The sequence below is a fragment of the Podarcis raffonei genome, chromosome 1 (genome assembly GCF_027172205.1).
Source record: "Podarcis raffonei isolate rPodRaf1 chromosome 1, rPodRaf1.pri, whole genome shotgun sequence".
NCBI classification, from domain to species: Eukaryota; Metazoa; Chordata; class Lepidosauria; order Squamata; family Lacertidae; genus Podarcis; species Podarcis raffonei.
In genome coordinates, this window is record NC_070602.1 from 106,621,408 (window position 1) to 106,639,107 (window position 17,700).

The 17,700-nt window shown below is 41.8% G+C and overlaps 1 protein-coding gene across 5 annotated transcripts in view; it reads right to left on the reverse strand.

Moving 5' to 3' along the window:
* RBMS1 (RNA binding motif single stranded interacting protein 1) overlaps positions 1 to 17,700 on the reverse strand; it is a 117,126-nt gene that overhangs the window by 12,442 nt on the left and 86,984 nt on the right. For 3 of the 5 annotated variants that reach the window (XM_053408035.1, XM_053408017.1, XM_053408054.1), the window contains exons 5-7: positions 9,978 to 10,135; positions 8,309 to 8,388; positions 842 to 957 (exon numbers count right to left, since the gene is read on the reverse strand). In XM_053408035.1, the coding sequence (XP_053264010.1) occupies positions 842 to 957; positions 8,309 to 8,388; positions 9,978 to 10,135 (354 nt within the window). The remainder of the gene's footprint in view (positions 1 to 841; positions 958 to 8,308; positions 8,389 to 9,977; positions 10,136 to 17,700) is intronic. The other 2 variants (XM_053408044.1, XM_053408027.1) reach the window with 1 other exon arrangement.

Here is a 17,700-nt window from a genome sequence, read left to right on the forward strand (position 1 = left end):
GTTCAACAAGATCTGGGGACCCACAGGTTGAGAAAGGCTGTTCTAGAGTGATGTACTAGCAGCGGGGCAATTTCAGTATTTGCAGCCATTTTATTGGGACGCCCAACTGGCTCCAGTGTTATTTGCCTTCAGACACCAGGTTAAAAGCTGGCTTTAAAAATAAGGACTCTGGGGTCAGTGAATCTTGCTTTTCTAAAACAGACAATTTTCTGCTTCCCTGGATTTCCCCTGATTAATTATATCATGCTGATTTGGTTACAGATAGTTGACTATTTATCTACTGACTTTGCTGGTGTTTTTATTGAGTCTGTTTGTGAGCTACTATGAATTATTTAAGAAAAGTCAGCCTTATACACACACACACACACACACAGGCAAAAGAAAATACATTCGTATAAAATATTTACAATGGGTTGCATTCATATAATTACAATGGGTTGTACTCAACATAGGACTAAGGAGATAGAAATATGTGTGTTCATGGAATTATCTCCCCTCCCTTCCCATAGTGCACTGTTCTGGTAGTTTTCCAGTCCCTCAAGAACAGATTCAGGGAGGGTGTGTAGGGGGAGAAGTACTGCTGGCGGGAATTCCCATTGCACTCATGGGAACCCTAGCACTGGTTTCCGCTAACACAATAAGTTGGTTGAATATGGCCCAATATTTTAAACAGTGCATTTAAATATGTCCAAGTAACAAAGCGGAATGCAGGATTGTAATATTCCATTGAACAATGCAGGAGGACGCCAAGGTAGCCCATCTCTTTGCGACTATTGTTTTCTTAATGCACATCCATAGACACACACACACACTCTAACTAAAGGTTGAGAGGAGGACTTACAAGTCTCACCTCGCCTTCTCGGTGCCACGCTCTTCCATTCTGTATATATTTGTTCTGATTCTGTCTCTTTTTTTGTCCTCCATCTGCAAACTTGCACAACAAAGGTTCTGCAGGAGCTAAAACAACAACAAAACAAACCATTTAGGAATAGTCTACATAATAACCTTTGTGATATCAAAATAAAGTGCATTTCAAAAGTTGTCACTTGTGAAAAGATGTTACACAGTAGGTTTTCCCCAAATTATTTTGCTTGGAAGCCATAACATTCAGATACATGCTTAGTGCCCAGTGTTTTCATGCATTCCCAAACATCCTGATTGCAAAGATTTGCTATGTTTTAGTAGATACAAGCACTCCAACACACCTCCATGTGACATTTCTTCATTATTTCAACAAAGGGCCATAGCTGAAAAGGGATGGATACATAGAGCTGCTGCATTAATTGATGTAATTTGGAAAGCCTGATTTCTTTAGGAGCTCCACAGATGCATCAGAGGACAATGAGCTCTAGACTGAAGGAAGGGTCTGCAGTGTGGAATCTGTTTTGATGTTATGATCAAAAAAATAATCTGACAAATGGTTTACACTAGGGGTCAGCAAACTTTTTCAGTAGGGGGCCGGTCTACTGTCCCTTGGACCTTGTGGGTGGTTGGACTATATTTTGAAAAAAATAATAATGAATGAATTCCTATGCACACTGGGAAGAATGGGGTGGGGGAAGGGCAGGTGTTATAAAATAAGATAGTGTGCATTAAAGCAGGGTGGGGAAGGCTCCTCAACAGACAAGCTCACCCACTACCATGCTGCTCATCCTCCCGCCACCCCCCAAAACATACACACACACAGACCCACAATCGCCCCACAGAGAAAAGGGAAGCAAGTTCAATATGCAGAGAACAGCCGAGGCGAAGGAGAGATGGCGGCTCTGGGGAAGCAGCACCAGGGGGGTGGAGCTGGAAGAAGAGGCAAGGGGGGCAAGTAGTCCTCCCCCCCCAGCCCTAGCCACCTTCCCGGTTTGCCGCCTGCCTCATTTGCCGAAGGGTTGGCAGCGGTGGCATGAAACAGGCTTCCTCCCCGCCTAGAGGAAGCCGCCTCCGCTTTTTGTGAGGTGGGTAGGCAGAGTGAGCTCATCCACTCTGGTCTCTGGCCCACAGGAGCACTAGGGCAGTGGCGGCGGTGGCGATGGGAGGAAGATTATTATTATTACTACTACTATTTCCCCAATGGCCTGACTTAGAGGGAGAACAAGAGGGGAAAGGCTGGTGGGAAAGCAGAGAGAAAGAGAGGAAAGAGGATTTTTGTCCTTCCACCATCTAACTCCCCACGCCCACTCAGCTTCTGGGGGCACAAAACAATACAAATACTAATAACAATATTAATGATATCGGGGTAAGTAAGCAAGCAAAAGCCACTGAGGTAAATCAGGCACGGCATTTGAGTGCCAGAGCCACCACTGCTTGGCCTCTTCCTCCTGCTGCGATCGCCAAGAGTCTCGGCTTTGCGGCGGGTGGTGGGTTCTTAAATGGCCGGGTGGGCCTGATCTGGCCCAGAGACGTAGTTTGCCAACCCCTGGTTTACAGAGAATTCTCCCCTCATTATAAGTTTCTGGTTACAGATGTGCTATATATGAAGTCACACCTACGTGCTCTGTCACTTCATTGCTAGCAGCTAGTCCAACTCAACTTCATCCAAAAATACTGTATCTGAGACAAAAGTAGTTTTCTTTGCCTCTGGTATTAAGTCTACTTTGGCTTATTCACTCATGCACTTAAGTGATTGAGGTGCATGTGTGCAATGGCCCTAATGAAACCAATGGGGTTTACTTCCAAACCAACAGCTTTAGGGCTGAGGTCAGTCACTTAAATGACTTAAACGACATTTAAACCTGTGTGGGAAGACCTAGGATTGGCACAAAATGGCCATCAAAAAAAGCTACATGTTTATTGTGCTACTTTATGCAACACATGAAAGAAACTAGTTAGATACAGGTATTCACTGAACATTATTTACGTAGGTGCTCTGGTTGGATTACTTATATAAATTTTTAAATGAGGACACTATAAATTGCTCTCGGGACACACAATATATGTTCTGGCATGCTTCCGAAGCCAGCAGAATCTTGGAAGGCTAACTCTGAGCTCTGCATTCAAAAGAAAAAGTGGCAAGTTATGAGCAGAAGCCACTTGAATTCATTTCTATGGTTTCCATGTCTGGTCCTTTCGTTAAATGAAAACACCCTTTGAGTGTTTCAACAGCATCCCTTTACTTACGTATTGTTCCAGTACCACAGATTTCTACAGAAAAGGGTTCTCTGAGAGAGTAAATTACTTTTGACAACCATGCAACTAATGGTTAAGGGCATAGATACAAAGATGCTGCAAAAGGGTTGAGTGCTTTTTTAACTCTTTCCACTGCGCAAGCCAGAAAGGTGACTTTCAGCGTTTTCTGTCTTATTCTACAGAAGTATCATATTGCATGATGAGCTAGCAGGTGGCTTTTACTTAATCTGATAACATATGCAGGTAACCCATGCAGGTATTATTCCTATTTTACAGACATGAAACCCAGGCTGAAGAATTGAGTTTACTAAGCAAGCTGGTAAAACGCAATAACCCAGTTTCCAAGCTCCAAGTCAAGCGCTCATGTCCTTCATTATAGTTCTTGTTCTGTTTTTGAAGTTTAACACAGGACAATTTCAGGAGTGGCAATGCTTGTCTCAGTCATACCCCATTACCTAAATGCACCACCTGCATCTGGCTGAAATAGAGTCCTTCTCTCTTTTTCCTTGTTATCCCTAATCACTGAGTGGAAATGCTGTTGTAGTCATGGCTTCTCACACTTTTTGCTAATAATTTCGTTCCTCACAAATCTACAGTTCGGTCTGTCCTAGACAGACAAAGATGCCTACAGAAATGTGCTGCTTCACGAAATATACAACCCATGTTAGAACTGTGTATGTCAGAAGGATTAAAAACAAAACTCAGATCATGAATGGGTGGCACAGAATCAAACAACCAGCTTGAATGTTCCAAGGTGTGACAATTCCCCTCCTGCTGTGGCTTTGACAGCATTGTGAGTTGCACTTAAAATGGTAACTCACATTCTTATGTGCTGTTTGAATCAGCAATGTACACTTGGGCTTTCAAACAAATACTTGATGATGTTCCCCACTAAATGTGCCTGAGTAAAATTAGCAGTCACAGGATAAGAGGACAAGCCCTTTATGGATTGACTTTTCTCACAATGGAAGGAATTTCCCCGCAAGGACCTGTATTAGGAGCAGTGCCTTCACACTTGTTCATAAATGATCCACATAAGAAGTGAGGCAGACAAGTCTGCATATGACACAGAATTATTCAGGGTGGTTAAAACCAGAAAGAGATTGCAAAAAAAGGGATTGCAAGCGGTTCCAAAAGTGAACGTCTAAATTGAGTGAATGGGCATTAAAATGGCAAATGCGATTCAAGATAGGTAAGTGCAAGAAGGTGAGCACTGAAGCAAAAAAATTACTAACCCCACATTGATGGGGGCATGGGATGGTGGTGAATGATCAGGACAGGGATGAGGTTGTTATTATTTATTATATTTGTTAATAACATTTCTAACATTGATTGTGATGAATTAATTGTTCAATGAAAATGTCAAACCAGTGTGGCAGTTATGAAAAATGCTAATTCTATGTTAGGGATCATTTGAAAGGCATCGAAAAATAAAATTTGCCACTATTGTAATGCCTTTATTCAAATCTATGGTATAACTTCACCTGAAATACGGTGTACAATTTGGATCAGAAAGGATACTGTAGAGCTGGAAAAAGTGCAGAAAACGGAAAACCAAAATGGCTGCAACTGGGCTAGTCCCACTATGAGGAAAAGTTACAATATCTTTTTTGGAAGAGGCAGGGGAGTGAGTAAAGTGGGAAATGATACAGGCATTTAAAAAATCATGTACGCTATGGAGAAAGCAGGTACGAGCTACGTTTTTCTCCCACTCATAAAGTATTAGGTCCCTGAGTCATCTAATGATGACTGTTGGGATATTCAAGATGGAAAAAATGAAGCGCTTCTTCACACAGCACACAGTTAAAACTTATGGAATTTGCTACCATGAGCTAATGAAGGATAATGCAATGGCTGCTAGTCAAGTTGGAGGGAAAAGATTGAGGCAAAAATATCCTAGCTCCACATATACATGGATGATGTCTGATCTGGTGGTGAGTGATGACTGATGGGGGAAGAATAGCAGGAGAGAGCTGTTGGGCTCCAATGCTTGCAGACTTCCCTTAGGCATCTGGTTGGTCTCTGAAGGAAACAGGATGTAATCCAAAACATCCGGAGAGCATCAGGTAGTGGAAGGCTGCTTTAATGTTACCTTGTAGCTACCACAGGCTGTGCCTGAGACTATGGCAGGAAGTGTAATCTTCAGAGTCGATCTGTTTGTGCGCTCTGAAGTTTTAACGTAGTGTTTCCACATACAAATTTACAAAAAAACCTACTAAAACTAAGTATGCGTGTATTTTTTACCAGCTGGTCTAGTCTCCTTGAGTCTGTTTGCACAAGAATTTCCTGACCTGCTTCACACTATCCAGGAGGCCCGACCTCCTTTCTTATAAAACTATTTAGCTATTCCATTTTCAGTTCCAAACTCTCGTTATTTTAGCTAAGCTGCACTATGACAGCATGCTTTTCTTAAACAGATGTTCCTCCTCCTCCCACACCTATTCCATTGCCATCTTCTGGATTCTCCGTCCATTACGACATTTCCCCCATCCAACTGAAATTTGCCAATTTACCCTAGTTTCTGTGAAACTTGGCGTTGCAAACATTCTCATGCTGCAGATTATTCCTTGCCCTTTACCTGGGAAGAACTTTGCTAATGGTGCGTCTCCTGAACTTGGGAGTGAAGCAATGCCTGCCTCTCTCACAAAGCCAAGAAACAAAGTGAAGGTCAAATGAGACAGATGACTGAAGACACACATAGGACTCCAGTAACATAACAAGGTCAGCTGAAGGCATATGTGTGCACGTGCACATGTAATTATGAGGAAAGGAATGTGGTGTAGTAGAAAATGGCTTTGACAACCTGCTCTGAGAAGGGAGATCCCGTAGGCCTCCATGTGGGATCACCTACAAGAGCTAAGTCAACCACAAATAACCAACCATTCAAAATTATGCTGCAAATTCTATAACATCTGGGAAAGTGCTATAGTTCAGTGGTAGAGCATTTGCTTTGCCTGCAGGGAAGTCCCAGGTTCAATCCTCGGTACCTTCAGTGCTTTGAAGAATGAGCCATGTCCCTCCTAATAGTGATACTAACCTCAACCCAGATTTGTCACTAAGTCTGCTGCTATTTGTATAGCACCACCCAAATGGCCTCTAAAGGCAGTAGAGTCTGTTAAAGGTTAGTTCCTGTAACATGAGAACTGAGAGTTTCTTAGTAATGGTAGGAGTATGGCACAGCAAAGGTTAATTTACCTTGTCCCATCAAACTGTGTACAGTGGTACCTCGGGTTAAGTACTTAATTCATTCCAGAGGTCCGTTCTTAACCTGAAACTGTTCTTAACCTGAAGCACCACTTTAGCTAATGGGGCCTCCTGCTGCCGCCACGCTGCCGGAGCACAATTTCTGTTCTCATCCTGAAGCAAAGTTCTTAACCTGAAGCACTGTTTCTGGGTTAGCGGAGTCTGTAACCTGAAGCGTCTGTAACTGAAGCATATGTAACCCAAGGTACCACTGTATTCTGCTGGTCAGAGTCAGGCTGCTCAAAAGTGGCTGGCTGCTAAGTCAGCCCTGTTACCTAAATAACGGGTGTTTGCAGTAACATGGGAAAAGGAAGTATATTATCTTTCTCTTTTTTTGCACTGGGGGCATCCTGGAAAATTCTACATTGAAACCCCATTTTGAAGAATGTGTGGCTACCACCCACACTAGAGAGGGGGGGAGCAGGAGAGAGAACCAAAACATGGGATATATAGTCTGAAGGTACATGAGGTCATGACCTTGCTGAAGTTCAGCCGGTCTGAGGATGGCCATTGCCTGGATGAACAATCACCAGAGAATCACATGTATGCAGCCTTGGGCTCCATGATGAAACAAAGACAGGATATAAATGTAAGAAAAATAAATAAATATGAATACCCTACCTTTGATTTCTTCACCTGAATTCTGCCATGAATGCTACTATGTCTCTTCTTTCTTATAGGATACAATTTTACTATCCCCAGAAAGTCAAAGAAAAGCACTATTTATTGTATAGTAAATTTCCTCTCTCACTCTGTTATTGTCTTCTGTCTTTCTGGTCATATTAATTTAGTCCTATCCAGCAATAATCTGCTACTCCCTGGCAGAGGCTGATAGTAAAAGGGTGTCAACTCTTGGCTTCAAAAGAGCCCATAGCAAGAAGTGCAATCAATTATCATGAGCTGACAGCTTTCCATCATAAGATGGCTTGGGAGTCTCACAGCAGCAAATGAATAAATTAAGCTGCATTAGGAGAACACCTCATGGACCTTTTTTGTTTCCTTGCTAATTTTTTTGCACTAGAAAGGCGCAAGTTAATTTAGACAGGAAGAGGGGGATCTAAAATTATCATCATCATTTGGTATTTGGGTATCAGGTTTTCTCATCGAGGTTCATTCACCTTCAGCGCTATTGAACAAGCTTGCAAAGCCACAGGAAAAAGGGGACTAATTAAAAATAGAAGCCTTATTTGTTCCCCTCCCTGCACACCTTATCTAGAACTATTTACAGCTGTTGGGAGGACCTGTGCCCGAAGCTTCAGAGCAATCCTTGTAAAGCAGCAGAATGCTACAATACTCAGAGTAGCAATGGCCTATATTCAGGGTCTTCAGTGTCCAGACTCACATGGTTTTCCAGAAAATGGCATAATGCTTGACTACAAACACAGTAGTTGGATCACTGGAATCAACAGCACCCTTAATCTCTCTGCCCATACTCAGGACTGGGGCTGTGTAATACAAATTCAGAGAGCTACCTTCCCTTGTCAGAGTTACAGTATTCTCAGTGCTTCTCCTATTATATGCAAACCTCTATAATGTAAAGAAAATGCGGCTGTGATTACAGAAATACTACCAACTATGCTCACTTGCTCAGTTCACAAGTTGCATGTGCCCTCATGAATGCATTCTGGGAATGATGATTTGGATGTTCAAGTAAAGGTGTCTGAATTCGTATTGGGTCTACAAGCCCACTAGCCCACAGGGGAAGGACTCAAGGGAAAGGTAATAAAGAAGAGATGCTTCTGCATTCCTGAAATTTCTTCCTCGGCCCCCCAAGGGCCTGAACAGCACAGAGTGTCCTTCTTCAGGGCTCCAGACAGTATATAACAGGGTTACTGTAGTGCTGTTCACACTCCTTTTAGAGGTGGTGTTATGCAGGTGCCACTTGCATAATCTAGTTACAGGAATCATTAGATTGTAACATTTTCAGAAGAATACTTAGACCTACCTGAAACTCCTGGGGGTGTTTTAATAAATTTCCCATTAAAATGAGCAATTACTGCTTCACATTTTTCTGTCGATTCCATCCTGTGTAAAAGACAAAAAAGAAAGAAAGAAAGAAAGAAAGAAAGAAAGAAAGAAAGAAAGAAAGAGATAACTGTGTAATATTGATTTGCACATGTTTTGCTTTCTTATTAGGTCACAATGACAAAGCTTCCAGCCCAGTCCCGTCGTAATGACAAAACAAGGCTTGGGCAGTATGTGGATAAACATGACTTGTGCACTCCCTTTATCCCTTTGTGCACTGTGATGTCTTTTCTCATGGTTTGCTGGCCATTGTTTGTCAGCACATGCAAAGTGGGCCAACTGCAGTTTTCTGACAAAAAGGGAGGCAGTGAATCTTAGTAGATGAACCCAAGATGAATCCTGTAGTGCCAAACCAGGGGGAGAGGCCATAGCTCAGTGGTATAACGCATGCTTTGAATGTAGTGTGTTCCTGGTTCACTTCCCAGAATTTATGGCTGGAAAATCTCCTTGAGAGATGCTATTGGTCAATATTGAGATGGATGGACCAGTGATCTGACTCATTATAAAGAAGCTTCCTAAGGTTTGGAATTATGTCTGTGTCCATATCTGTCCATCTCACTGTCTCTCCCCGGCTCCTTCTACAAGCTCTATGCAGTGCTTGCACATTTTTGTATGTGTGTGAGAAGGATGCTTTAACTGTGTGTTTTGAAAAAATAAATTTGGGGTAAGATTTATGCTTCCCCCCCAATCATCGTTCCACTATTAAAGACTGAAAGTAAACATTCAAATGGCAGTGTTTTTCTCATTGCACATTGGAACTATCTAAAAAGGAAAGTCAACTTGTCTTGGGTATGAACACAGTTTTCCTTATTTAGTTTAACAAGTTTCTTGTGTGTAATTACTAATCGAATTCAACTTTGTATATTACCTTTGTATGGATATGGCAATACTGGGTAATTATTTCTGAGTACTCATTGTGTAAGAACCCTTAAAATAACTGAGCCAATTAAAAACATGCAAAGAATAAGGCAGCAATATTAGGATTGGAATAGAAGGCAACTAACAACTTGTTTGATTGCAGTTTAATATTGTCTAATAAGTCAATATTGCCCTTGTGTCAGTTGTGTCCCATCTTGTAACTGCAAGAGAGCAATAAAATTCAAATTGCACCTTAAAGCAAGTGTGGTGTGAAAACCCTTTTTTCTTCAAAAGTCAGGCCCCACACCCATTCTTCTAAGACCAGCCTTTCCAAACCTGGTGCCCTTCAGCAGTTTTGGAGTATAATTCCCATCAGCCCCAGCTGCCATGCTGATTTAGACTATAACATCTTATGTTCTTTAACCACACCCACCTTTAAACATACACTTTTGTCTTTTGTGGCTGGTACATTAATAATAAGCTGTTAATGCCAATATTTGACATTTGTACAATTCTCTATTACAGTACTAATAGGTGCATGCCATGCATCCTTGAATATTATTTGACCCATTAATATTTTGGTTAAATGATCAGTCCTACCATCTTTGTTTTGAGTTTCTTGTCATGGTAAGATACTGTTTTCCTTTGCTAAGCACCTTCATTTTACTTTAACTATAATTGTTCTGAAGATACTATTCATGAAGTGATATAAAAGACAGCTACCATCGTACCTTGCAAAGCCAACCCCACGACTTGTGCCATTGGAATCACGAAGTATTCTTGTAGAGATAACTTGCCCAAAAGGTTTCAGCATATTCTCCAGCTCTTGTTCATCCATTGAAAGTGGCAAATTGGAAATATATAGATTAGTTGGATCCTGCTCTTGTTGCTGAAAAAAAAAGCAATAAAAATAATAATATTACTTTTCAGAAGAATATTGGAAATTTTGAACATAAAATTGTACCCACGAGACTTACTTTGCTCTGAAAGTCTCCACAATAAAGTGGTACCAACAGCAGTCAAAGCTAAATGTGTAATTTTGAAGTCACTGAATAGCAGTCTCTCAAGACTTCCCTAGGAGATCAATGAAACTAGAGAAACGGCTGTGGCCAAAATGTATGATTACATCTATTCATCGTTACTACCATTCACAGAATAAGCTCTTCCTTCTTCTGACAACATAAGCCATTATCATCTCTAGAATTACATTCATGGGAAAATAAATAGATAAAAAGGAATGTATTTGCTGCACCATGGAAAGGCTTTTGCCATGCTGGATCCTGCATCCCTGAAAATATTGTCCCAATTTTAATCAGTTAGCTAAGACGATTCACATGAAAGTCTACAACAGATCACAAGGCCTATTTCAAAAGTTCTGCAGAATAAAGTGGCTTTGCTCAGAGTTGGTCAAAAAACCATGGCTCGGGTTCAAAGATTCTGATGTGCAAGTAGGAGACCCTTCTGCCCATAGGTTTTCTGTTGCCAATTTCCCCTCTAGAAATCCACCTCAGGACTCCTATCCAACCCCCTGAAGCTAGCGAGGACAGTTGTAGACAGAAAGGGAATCTGTATGTTTGCACTGGAGTATTTGGCTCTAACTATCTTGTTTGAGTGAGCTTGAGATAAATTAGAGTATATATGATCAGGAGCTCTTTTTCTGCCTCCTGAAGCTGCCTTCCATATTTATATACACTATCTCATTCTCTCTTTGACAGAGAAGACTAAGAAGTCGTTGGCTCTATTTTAACATTATATAAAGATGCAGATTATGAATAAACAGATGACATCAGAATAGTGCAAACACCCCAAGGTGTTCATACAAACCAGTAACAAATTTAAAGTGAGGGCAACTTCCATGCACGATCAGGCTCTGAGAATCCATTTAGCAAAGACTCACGAGAAGCACATGCTTCTCAAAGGCGTGACAATGAAACTGAATATACAATACAAAATTATTCAGCAAGCATATGTGTCACCTCAGCAATTTGTAGCAGGAAGGATAACATAGCAACACTTTTAGGTAGAGGATGCTTTTTGGCCTGTCCAAAAAATACATCAGGCAGCAACACAGCAGTGGGCTTCTCAATGATGGCACCCACTTTATGCAATACAAAAGGCACCAACAGTAGTTTGTCTCAGTTACCTTTTAAATACCTATTTTTGTTTTTGTTTTTGGATAAGCATTCCCAGATATTTGATGCCAGCTTTTATTTCACCTTCCACACTGCATGGTGAATGTTTTATGATATTTTATAATACTGTTGTCCTGTTGCTGTTTCTGTAAAGATTTTTGAGATTATGTATCAAAATGTGCTGCTATGTTTCTGTTTTGAAGGGAAGGCATTGTTTTATTGCATTTATTATAGTTATGTTTAATACCGCACCACATTGAATAACAAATACAAGAAGTAAACTGGTCCTTGCAAAAGAAGAACTCCTGTGTTGGGCTTCCGCTAACAAAAAGGGAAGGAAAGGTAACTTAGAACTAAAAGCTTTCGAGTCTGCTGAATTCACTTATTTGCTTTTCCTCAAGCATATCAAAACAAGGCTGATTTTAAGTTAGCGTTCTTCTGTATGTATGCATGTTATTCTTCCTTAGGCACTCAAGGGATTAAGTATCTAATAAGCATAAAGCTATGTTCAGCATTTTTTATGGGACGCGGGTGGCGCTGTGGGTAAAAGCCTCAGCGCCTAGGGCTTGCCGATCGAAAGGTCGGCGGTTCGAATCCCCGCAGTGGGGTGCGCTCCCGTTGCTCGGTCCCAGCGCCTGCCAACCTAGCAGTTCGAAAGGACGTCAAAGTGCAAGTAGATAAATAGGGACCGCTTACCAGCGGGAAGGTAAACGGCGTTTCCGTGTGCTGCGCTGGCTCGCCAGATGCAGCTTTGTCACGCTGGCCACGTGACCCGGAAGTGTCTGCGGACAGCGCTGGCCCCCGGCCTCTTGAGTGAGATGGGCGCACAACCCTAGAGTCTGTCAAGACTGGCCCGTACGGGCAGGGGTACCTTTACCTTTACCTTTATGTTCAGCATTTATTAAGAAATGGGGACAGCCAGCCGTGAGCATCGACTTGAGCAGGGCAGGGGTGGCAGATGGGGGTGGGGTGTTGGAGAGAAGAGCAGTAACTGGAGGTCCTGCATGGTGTAAAACTCCCAGTCATCATCTGAAACTAATTAACAAAAACTCCCTGTGTGTAGAACTGTTCCTAACATGCAGGGGGGGGGGGAAGCCCCAACAACTTGGCAGCATGATAAAACATCTGTTTTCTCTTCCATTGCAAAGGGTCACGGCTAATAGACAGCCATTCAGAAAACATGTGACTGTATGGAAGACCCTTTTGGCACAAGGGATTCGATCCTAGCTGGCCTGCCTTCCCATGGAAGCAGTGCTCATGTGTATCACTGAAGATGCACCCACAGTTAAATGTAAAACTATTCAAGCTTCAGCTGCAGTGCTGTCAGTTACTGCTCTGACCCATTCAGCAAATGGGTTGAACTAGGCATCCATATATGGCTTTATTTCTGGTCTGGAACAGCCACAAAAATGCATCAGTAAAAAATAACTCCCAAGTCTACATTAGTCAGCTAATTATCAGGGTCCTCTCTCTAAAAATAAAATAAAATAAATTAGCATGGTTATTGTTTTTGTTCATTGATCTCAAGGAACTATTTAAAGGTACTTTGTTACAATGAATGCTGTTGTAATGCTAACAGCACGGTTAATTGTTTAATCATATGGTTTTTCGTCTTCACGCACATCCTGTTTTTCCTTTTAAAAAGTACATGAAGCATGAAGTTGAAATAATTGTGCTCCAAGACCGCTTAGAACACAGAGCTCACCCTTGAAATCACAATCTCTATAATTAGAAGTTCCCCCCCTCCTGAACAAGTTGAAATACTAAGCCTCTTAAAAAAAAAGAAAAGTGGTTGTATTTATTTAGTTTGGAATGGTGCCTCGAATTGCTTATATTGTGTAATAGGTGCACAAAATAGGGGAAAAGATCAGCAGAGACAGCAAACTTCATAACTGCAACAAAATTCATATGTTGTAGAAATTTTTATGGATGAATTGCAGCCACCGTGGATATACCTCCATGGTCTTTGAGGTCTGTGGCTGAATCCTTCATTCATGTTCCCAAATTTGTAGAGCCAAGTTGTAATATAAAGCTGGGCCTTTTTTTCTAGTTATCATGGAGTCCACATTATGTAATTCTCTGTCTGGGAACATTGGCTATGTAGCCTCCTCTCATAGCTTCTGCTGATAAATTGTCATGCTTAGAATAATGCAATTGAAATTGATGGGTCTTATATTAGCCACAACTAACTTGCTGATCTCAGTAGGTCTACTGTAAGCAAGGCTGGATCCAATCCACTCTGGCTGCTGTCATATAGGTTTCCCCCTCCTCCCACTTAATATTTTAAAAATTAACTGTTGCTTTAACAACTTTTGTTATGTTTTAATATACTTGCAAGCAGCTTTGCATTCTATTTGCTCTGCAGAAAGGCTGTGACCCTCAGGAAGTTCCAAAAGATTAGTGGGGCTTATTGCAGATTTCCTTAAAATACCATGTTAGTAGCAGCTCTCAGTATGCTGGGAGCACCAAAACAATATCCCAACACATGGGGACCACCATATGTATTTATCTAGCTCTCTTTGAAAGCTGGAGAGAGAGAGAGGGAACACAGATCCATTATGTTCCATGGGGATCACTTCCCAGTAAGTGGGTATAGAACTAAAGCTTTAAACTAGTTAGAGAAAGGGGGGGATTAAAACCGAAAATGAAAAACAAGAAACACACCTTGCATTATCTAGTCAAATATAAAAAATGCCAATGGAAGCAAAGTTAACATTGTATGGCAACATTTTCAGTAGGCATGATTGATAATCCTTTCTGTGTCATAGAACTTGATTCCATTGCAATGGCAGGGGAGAAAGTGCCATGTATATCATGGTTCAGTATGTTACTTGCTTTCCAACAAGGGATATACATAGGTAGTGAAGTGAAATGATGCTCATGTAACTCTTTCAAAAACTTGCCACCTGAGGAAAGATTGCGCCCCCATCCCCCAAATGATCTAAGTATTGCCGGAGGAAACGTGTGTAGCAACCCACAATAATATGGGAGTCTTTGGGACATTAGTGCAATTATGACCAAATTATTCCTCAGCTTGCAACTCAGTGCTGACAATCACAATCTAGTACCTGATTCATTCATTCATTCATTCATTCACTCACTCACTCACTCACTCACTCACTGCATTCATATACAGTGGTGCCTCGCAAGACGAAATTAATTCGTTCCGCAAGTTTTTTCTTCTTGCGAGTTTTTCGTCTTGCGAAGCACCGTTTCCCATAGGAATGCATTGAAAATCAATCAAAAAGCCCCGGGGGTTTTAAAATGCAGAGAAGTCTCCGCTGTCCCGGGGGTTTTAAAATGCTGGGGGTCGGCAGCGAAGGCTTCGCTGCCGCCCGCCAGCATTTTAAGATCGCCCCGGGACAGCAGAGAAGTCTCCGCTGTCCAGGGAAGGCAGGCGGGGGGGAGCAAAGACTTTTGCCCCCCGCCGGCCTTCAGAAGAGGTCCAGGACCTCTTCTGAAGGCCGGCGGTGGGCGAAAGTCTTTGCTCCCGATGGCCAGCATTTTAAAAGCGGTCCGGGATAGCGGGAAAGCCCTGCTATCCCGGACCGCTTTTAAAATGCTGGCGGTGGGGAGCAAAGCCTTTCGGCCCCCGCCGGCCTTCCTGGACCTCTTCTGAAGGCCGGCGGGGGGCGAAAGGCTTTGCTCCCCACCGCCAGCATTTAAAAGAGGTCCCCGGAGATTTCCCTATGGGCTTTCTTCTTGCGAAGCAAGCCCATAGGGAAATTCGTCTTGCGGAACGACTCAAAAACGGAAAACTCTTTCGTCTTGCGAGTTTTCCGTTTTGCGAGGCGTTCGTCTTGCGAGGCACCACTGTATGCCTTTCTGTATGGGCACCCAAGGCAGCTTATGATTCTAAAGGACTAAAACAAAGTTAGCCTGATGGGAGGGGACAGTCCCACTGGAGCAGGCCCTAATGTTGTCTGTGCCTGCCTCCCTAGCCTCTTCTTCCTCCTCACAGGGCAGATAGTGCAGGAAGAGAAGTCTTAACCTCATAGAGCTTAGCACAAGATTCCACGATTCAATTCCATCACGGAACTTTCAGCACTGCTACTAGAAAGCTTCACTGAAACAGAAAAATGGTGTGCCATTCATACTGGTCTTAAATCTATGTATGAACACAAAAGACAGTTTCTGCTTCCTGATTATAATGGCATTCAAAAAAGACAAGCAGCATGGCTGAAAGGGGCCTTTATTTTTCGCCAGACTATGGTACAAGAACATAGCTGAGCAAATCTGAAACAGCGTTTCTTTTCAATTCATGAGAATGGAGACATTCCTAAGTGCCTTTTGGATAAGAGGACAACCCTTTGTATGAAGATGTTCAGGGCTTTGTTAAGAAAGCAATGCAATGAGACCTTTTAGAAGCCCCACGTGTATTCCACTAACCTTATCTGAGAGGACCACACAAAACCAAAAACATTCATGGGGAAAAAATAAAAATAAATACCGTATTTTTCGCTCTATAAGACGCACCAGACCACAAGACGCACCTAGTTTGTGGAGAAGGAAAACAAGAAAAAAAATATTCTGAATCCCAGAAGCCAGAACAGCAAGAGGGATCTCTGCGCAGCGAAAGCCACGATCCCTCTTGCTGTTCTAGCTTCTGGGATAGCTGCGTAGCCTGCATTCGCTCTATAAGACGCACACACATTTCCCCTTACTTTTTAGGAGGGGAAAATTTAGTCTTATAGAGCAAAAAATACGGTACTTTTCATTTTGTAAGAGGAACTCTCAATTAATTAAATCAATGGGCATATACTGTAGGCATGTATAGGTGTTCAGACTTCATTTTAACATTGCACTGAGCTCATGGAAGTTGGGCGGAGTAGACAAACTAACACAATAAACTTAAGAAGTAGACTTGAGTTCACGTAATTGGAATCCAAAAGTCCAAGCAGTGGTCCAGAGTAAGTATGTTGTAAGAGACATCTCACTCTACTGTCTACGGTGATGTTCTGGTGTTTAAGTAAATATAATTGTGTGTGTATGTCATGATATTAGAGTAATTAAGGTAAATGTGTAGGTAATTGTGGTATTTACATTAAGGTATGTGTTAGGCTGGGAGAAGGAGAGAGTTCTTGGAATGCTGGAAGTGAGTGGTGACTGAATAAGAGTTTGAGAGGGAGCCTCAACACTAGTGTGAGACTGTTCAGAGAATAAGTTGAGTTTCAAACTGGGTGGTAGTTGGAGTGAGAACTGGAGGTGTTTAGAGTGTGTTTGAGTGGTGGTAGCAAGGGTTGGCATAATAGAATAGTATTAGTACTACATAACCATTGCTTCATATGTAAAAAAAGGGGGGGGGGAATAAAACATAACAGAAACCATACCCTTCTGTGCACTAAGTGATCACATAACTTCTGTTTTAATAAAATTACTGTATTGCACCACATGCCACTTATTTGGCTACATTACAGATGGGAAGGATTCTGGTACATCGTATGTGGGGTGGCAGTAAGATTAAAGGGAGTTTACAGAAAGCCATTAGAAGCCCAACTCAGAGCTGTACCTTTTGCAAAGAGTGAGAAGGTGGTAGAGGGGAGTAAGGAGATTAGTTTATCAGGTGACAAAAGCAACATAAGAAAAGGACAGAAAATAACCATAAATGAAACTGCTAAGGCCCTACAGGGAAAACTTTAAGCTGTCTCATAAGCAATTTGTTTATAAAAGCAAACATACTATATATTTTAAGAAGATTACACAGCACACCCAGATATCAAGACACAGCATCAATAGCCCTTATTAAAAATAGGAAATGTTTTGTTGAAGAGCAAACACATTAAGATGTCATCTCCTGAACCCTGTCATTTATATAACAATGTTGTCAGCTGCCTAACTTTATAGCCCTAACCCCTTTAACCAGCCAACATAACGGTAAATAATGGTCCCTTGCATTACACAAAAAATTAAGCTTACCTATGGGCTAAAACTAGATTTCCTTCTTGATGCAGGTTAGTAAACATAGTGCTCAGTCTACAGCAAACTAGATGTACAGGTTCTAGGCTAGTGTTCTCTGTGACATGTTAGCTTTCTGTGTGAGATTTTCAATATAAGCAAGCAAAGGAACATTGAACCTTGTAAGCTTCTGTCTGCAATGGTTCAAACCACACACAGGTTTATCCTCTCCATCAGACTAGGTCCAGGCCACTATATAATCTAGAAAATGAGGTCTCTGCATGCCTGAACCAGGATGACATCTCTAGTTAGCCGACTCTGCTATTCACATGTGAAGTACATTTCCCTTTCTCTCCCCTTTGTTGACTGAAACTTTGCTCATTCCAAATACTATGGAATTAAATGCTTATCACTCACCATATGTAAT